The following is a 5656-nucleotide window of genomic DNA, read 5'->3' on the forward strand; positions in this document are numbered from 1 at the left end:
TTCAACACCATGGTGCCTATGAGATGCACAAAGCAGAGAGCAGCTGTATAAACATCTACATTTACTTTGGAAATACAGACATTTTTAAATCTCCTAGAGGTCTTCACAGCCTCAAAATGATACTGGTTCAAAAAATGCTGAGGTCTTTTTGATAATTCAGCCTTGTGCGCAGAGCAAGGGAGTGCTTACCTCAATGGTCACATTGCCAAATGGAAAATTTGCCACACATGCCACTTGCTGGCACTGGCTGCAGCACTGACCCTCGTCTTCCACATAGCGGAAACCCTGTGGGAATAAAGTTTCTATGTAGCCTTGTTACCTGATGTCTTGTTCATGAAGCACCTTTGGATCAAAGCCACGCTGGAGATGGCGGAGGAAATGAGCCAACGTTCTGGTTTTATCTCTGTTGTCTTTAGAAACGTGTTGGAACCGCTTTAAGCCTGACAATCAAAGCCGACAATTTCTTTCCCTTATTGAATAGTGACTTCTGGGCACTTCAGTTACCATGAAGACCCTGTCATTGGCTATTCTTCTTCAGGCTAACACGCAAGTCAGGCCAAATAAATTAATTCAGCGTGCGATTACTTGCACTATCTACCCCCAGTGCTTGGTCTGATACGATTAGCCGCAAGAATTGCTGCTGTCAGACATGTGAAGATCACCCATCAGTTATTTCCTCCCCTGTGATTTAGGTATCCATCGGTTTCTTGGTGGGTATGGGTGTGGCTGGTTTCAGGATAAAGGATAATGGTTTTATCCATTTTTAGGTTTGGTGGTGGGTCTGGCCTTACCTGGGCAAGAATGGAAAAGAAACCACTCTTTGTTTACATTCAGTAGCAGACTGAACAGTTTGTGTGCACTCTCAGCTCACCAGTACTGAGAAGTGTCTGGAAACATATAAACCACTGTGCAGTTTCTTTACAATCTTAATTTTTGAGCTGACAGCGGGCAACACCAACAGAACGGCACAAACGTTGTCTTTCAGCTGTCAGACTTCTCTTTTACAGGTTTGCAATCATTCTCCCTCAGGGCATCTTTCTGAGGGAGACCTCTTGAATTTGCTAGAGCAAAAATAACCAACACTCTAAAAAGGACTTTACAAAAAATCTAACAGAAGATTATATCCTGCTATCTTTGGGTGAGGAAGCAGTTATACTATCCCAGTTTTGCAGTACATCCACCCCGCAACCGTTGTTGGTGGCGGGGGAGGCTGAGCGTGCAGCGCGGACCTGCTGGCAGGTGGTTTGGCATTTCACTGGAACACACTGGATGCGGTTGGTTCGAGTCACAACGTCCTGCTCATCCGTGCACACACAGTCCTCGCAAGAGCTTTTAGGCACCATTGCCCCAGGCTAAAAATACAGAGGAGAGAGGAGACAGGCCATGGCAAGAATTCAGTGGGTTCTAGAATAAAGCACATCCCCTGGATCATCAAAAATGAATGCTTATGCTTGGGTTGAAAATACAGAGGAGAGAGGAGACAGGCAAGAATTCAGTGGATTCTAGAACAAACGTACATCCCCTGGGTCATCAAAAATGAATGCTTATGCTTGGGTTTTATTTTTGGAAGAACTTGCTGAAATGAATACCTCCAGGTCTCTAAAACCTCACACTGTCAGTATCACAAAATGAACACAAGGCTGACACTCCTAAGTGCATCAATCGCGTTAAGTGAGTTATTATGCTATCTCATAAATTCCCTGCATCAATTTTTGCTCAGTTTGACCTAGTAATTAATCTTACAGCATCCAATGAGATTTAAAATTTGTATTCAATCACAATTCTGACTTCTTGACTCTAAAACATAGGTAAGATCTCATTTAGTAAGCAAGCTACTGGTCTCTAGTGTTACCTATTCAGTAACGTTTCCAATAGTTCATAAGACTACTGACAGGGAAAAAATACGGGCCGTTCTAATCCTGCTTTTTATGTGAATGTTCACAATAACAACTTCAGAAAATTCCGACTCAGGCAGCATTAACCTGTGGAAAGAAGTGTCTGGAAGAAGACCTACCTTAAATTCAACCCCTTCAGAAACACATACACCTTTTGGTACTGTAAGAAAAAGTAAAATTAAAAGGATGTGCTAGGAATGATGTAAACAGTTACTTTACTCATCTCTGAATTGTGAGTGGTTTAGAGGAGACAAAGAGTAGAACTGAGCTTATTCACTAGCCTTAATAACCCGCACAAAAAGGGGGAAAAAAGTAACTAGTACATGGTATTAATTGTTATTTGGAAATCCACATGTAACATCTGCTCAGGTGTTATGCATGAACTGGGGGGTAATTCTACATCCTGGTATTTTCCATATGGAAAAATCTATTTACCTCATCTTTTTATACCCATACTTGAAATTAGTTGAGCTTTTCTTTATTGTTAACCACCTTGCTGGTAACAGAGCCAATGGGAGGCTGGGTCAGGTATGTGAATCTGGAAATATAATTTGGCAGCAGAGCTTCAGGGTGGGTTCAATGTAACCGACATTCAGTATCTGATCAATAACTTAACTCACTGAATACTAGCTACAGAGAACCTGTACCAGTTACTCCACCTCCTCCCCCCCGCAAAAAAGCACCAATTGTAAAGGCTGAGAGGGAGGGGGAGAGGCCACTGCTTATGATTTTGACTCGTTTAGAAAAAATGAAATAGTTCAAGGAATCACTAAAACACCTTAAGGAAACATGGTACTTACTACAGGAGAAGATAGGACAACAACCGTCCTCAGATATAGCAACCACTGGTTGGAAGCCTAAGTCACATGCTGTTTTGTTGATAATGCAGGTTTTTATATCACATTCTGCAATAGACAACAGAGATAAAGTAAGCCAAAGCATCCCATCCAGCAGTGTTACTTGCAGACCAAAGCTTGAACATCCAAGAAATTGGGTAGAAATAGACGATTCTGGAACCACACATTTTTGGAGTTTGGGACATCTTCAGATGAAATATATCTAAGTTTGCTCTGCTGTAAAGCTCTTCCCTGGACATATACTTCTGGCCATTGTTCCTGCTTCTCTTCCCCCACTGGATGTCATCTCTAAAAAAACTAAACACCCCCATCTCAGAGAAGTGACAGAGAAACAAGTTGGGGTAAAGGTAAATGAGTCAGAGTGTGAGAAAAATGAAGAGGCAGTGGATGAGAGCCAAAGATGTAAAGGTTGGGACATGCAAGGCAAAGCACCCTGACAGTGCCCACTGCTCCCTCAAGGCATCCAAGGAGCCTAATGGACCACTGCCTGGCAGCATGAAGGGATGAGGAACAGAAAAACATCCCACCACCATTGCCAGGATCCCCTGTCCTGCATCTTCCTATAGGTGCTGGGAATGGCCAGGGTTAGGAGCAGGCTGATGAGGAGATCCTGTGCTGTGGTGGGCATTTGGGAGTGGGAGGATGCAAATGGAAAGGTGAGGGCAAACATATATCAAGAACCTCCACAAGAGGCTTTAGGGGGAGCCTGGAAGATGAGCATATCCTCCCTTACTGGATGGACCTCTGTGCAAGGATCACCCTCTTGTCTCAGAAAGGACAAGAGCCAGAGGATCCTGTGATCCTGGTGGTCCCAAATGGTCCATGGGGGATTTTCCAACATAAGTATCTGGCAAGTCATGGCACTAGTTTAGGATACAAGCTGGACCAGAGAAGGTGTCTTCTGATAGCAAGAGCTCCTGGCATATAGATGGAAGAAATGACCACTCCAGTGTGTTTATTTGAATCTTGCACCTGTGGGGCACCAGATCTCACTTGAGGATTGCTGCTAAAGGCAAATGATGCTGCATTATGACATCTGAATTATCTACTCACCACAGACTGTCTCTGTGCAGCATGGGTCATCCAGACGTGTTTTTATTTTGCGTACAAAGCCCTCTTTAGTGCAGTTGATAGGTGGAGATTTAGCACAAGGGCGGGGGAAACAAGAGATATTCAAGGTCGCTTCATCGCAAGCACAGTATTGACAGTCGTGCTCCCAAGACTCTCTAGGCTGTAAAAAAATAGGGATAGTAGTTCAGAGAGCAAAACCTAGAAGCATTATATTAATGAATGCCTGCTGCAAGACAGTATAGGGCTGCGTTGCCCTAATTTATTATGTAGGAAAATTAAAGTTCAAATCCTAGAGGGAGGAGAAGGGAACAGTAAGAAAAAAATGCTATTATCTGCCACATTCCTTTGCAGGTTTACGTGTTTCCAGAAAGGAAGCCTGATAGTTCTACCAGGAAACAGTGATTCCCACAAATTGCTATTTCTGCTCTGTACCTCAAGTGATTAATAAAGTTCTGGAGTTAAAATGTGCTGTTTTCTTCCCCACTGTCATTGCGGTTTACTGGTATTTAAGCTTAGAATTAAAAGAAGAAACTCATGCAGTCATTTTTACGTGGAGGTCACAGCACCCAGCTATAGCATAAAGACAGTATTTTTCTTTTTCTTACCTGTTTCACTGACCCATCTTGCGCAGTGCAACCTATAAAATGAATTACAGATTCCCTTAATGATAACTGAACCAGGGAAAACAACAGAAGCAGCAGGACAGGAATAGAAGGAAGATCTTGAAATCTGAGAAACAGCCACAAAGAGAGAACCAGAGTGCAAAGTCACAGGTCGTGTACCCAAAACATTTTTCTTCTTTTCAAAGTTGCACTTTCTGCGTAAGAGCAGGCACAAACTGTCAATCTGAAACATTTCCAGACTAACAGGAAAGGATCAGCATCAAGGTGCCCTCCGTTTCCTCTGTACCCATAACATCCCCTTTAATGTGCACTTCCAGTCAGGGTCTTATCCCCCCTCCACATCCCACCATTTACATTATTTCTTACCACAGACAGAAACACATATGCCATCATGATCATTCAGCAGAATTTTTCCATCAGGACAGTAGCATCCCTCAACAAACACTGGTGTGTTATTTCGGGAGGGGAGCGTATCGGTAACGACTTCTCTGCACAATTAGAACATAAACAGGAACGAATGAGAAGCAGAAACGTGCCCCAGGGCAATCAGACACCTAAATCCCAGGGCAATGTGAACGTCCAGCCTTCCTCAGCAACTTTCAAGTTACGGACTTGAGAAGTGCGTTAGGAAATGACCCACCTGCTGAAGCAAGTGTTTCTTTTCGCTTCCCTGCACGGCTTGTACACCTGATCCTGAGCACAGCTGGCCTCTGTGGAGCATTACAACGCACAGGTTAGAAAGCCCAGACCCACAAGTACCCTTCGACGCACAACGGACGAACCGCAGAGGCTAAGGCAGCCCACCCCAGGGGTCCGCACAGCCGGGGGGTCCCAGCAGCTTCAGCAAGAGGGGATGGATGGGTTCAGGGCTTGTGGCAGTACCGGCAGTGCTTACCCCTGAATCACCGGGTCCCCCTGAGCGGGGCAAAGCAGGCCGAGAGCAGCTGTGGGTTGCCATCTAGTGATGAAGCTCTAGGTAACACACAGGGCTCCTCAGCGGAGCTGCTGAAGAGAGACTATAGGCCCGTTTCCCACTTGTTTTGCACCCATTCTGGGCTGGAAAACCCTTTTTTGGTTTGTTCCTGCTTGTCCTGGTTCCGGCTGGGACAGAGTTAACTTTCTCCCCAGCAGCTTGGGGGGTGTGCTGTGTTTTGGGTTTGGTATGAAAGGAGCATTGATGGCCCATTGATGCTTTGGCTGTTGCTGGGTG

At 44.6% G+C, this 5656-nt stretch overlaps 1 protein-coding gene across 1 annotated transcript in view; it reads right to left on the minus strand.

Moving 5' to 3' along the window:
* Positions 1–5656, minus strand: part of LOC104079441 (mucin-5B) — a 45421-nt gene that overhangs the window by 3844 nt on the left and 35921 nt on the right. The window contains exons 36-43 of the mRNA XM_009581479.1: positions 5087–5156; positions 4813–4934; positions 4429–4460; positions 3806–3983; positions 2696–2800; positions 2015–2055; positions 1230–1352; positions 190–285 (exon numbers count right to left, since the gene is read on the minus strand). Coding sequence (XP_009579774.1) covers positions 190–285; positions 1230–1352; positions 2015–2055; positions 2696–2800; positions 3806–3983; positions 4429–4460; positions 4813–4934; positions 5087–5156 — 767 coding nt within the window. The remainder of the gene's footprint in view (positions 1–189; positions 286–1229; positions 1353–2014; positions 2056–2695; positions 2801–3805; positions 3984–4428; positions 4461–4812; positions 4935–5086; positions 5157–5656) is intronic.

Source organism: Fulmarus glacialis, unplaced genomic scaffold, assembly GCF_000690835.1.
Source record: "Fulmarus glacialis isolate BGI_N327 unplaced genomic scaffold, ASM69083v1 scaffold8607, whole genome shotgun sequence".
Lineage (NCBI taxonomy): Eukaryota > Metazoa > Chordata > Aves > Procellariiformes > Procellariidae > Fulmarus > Fulmarus glacialis.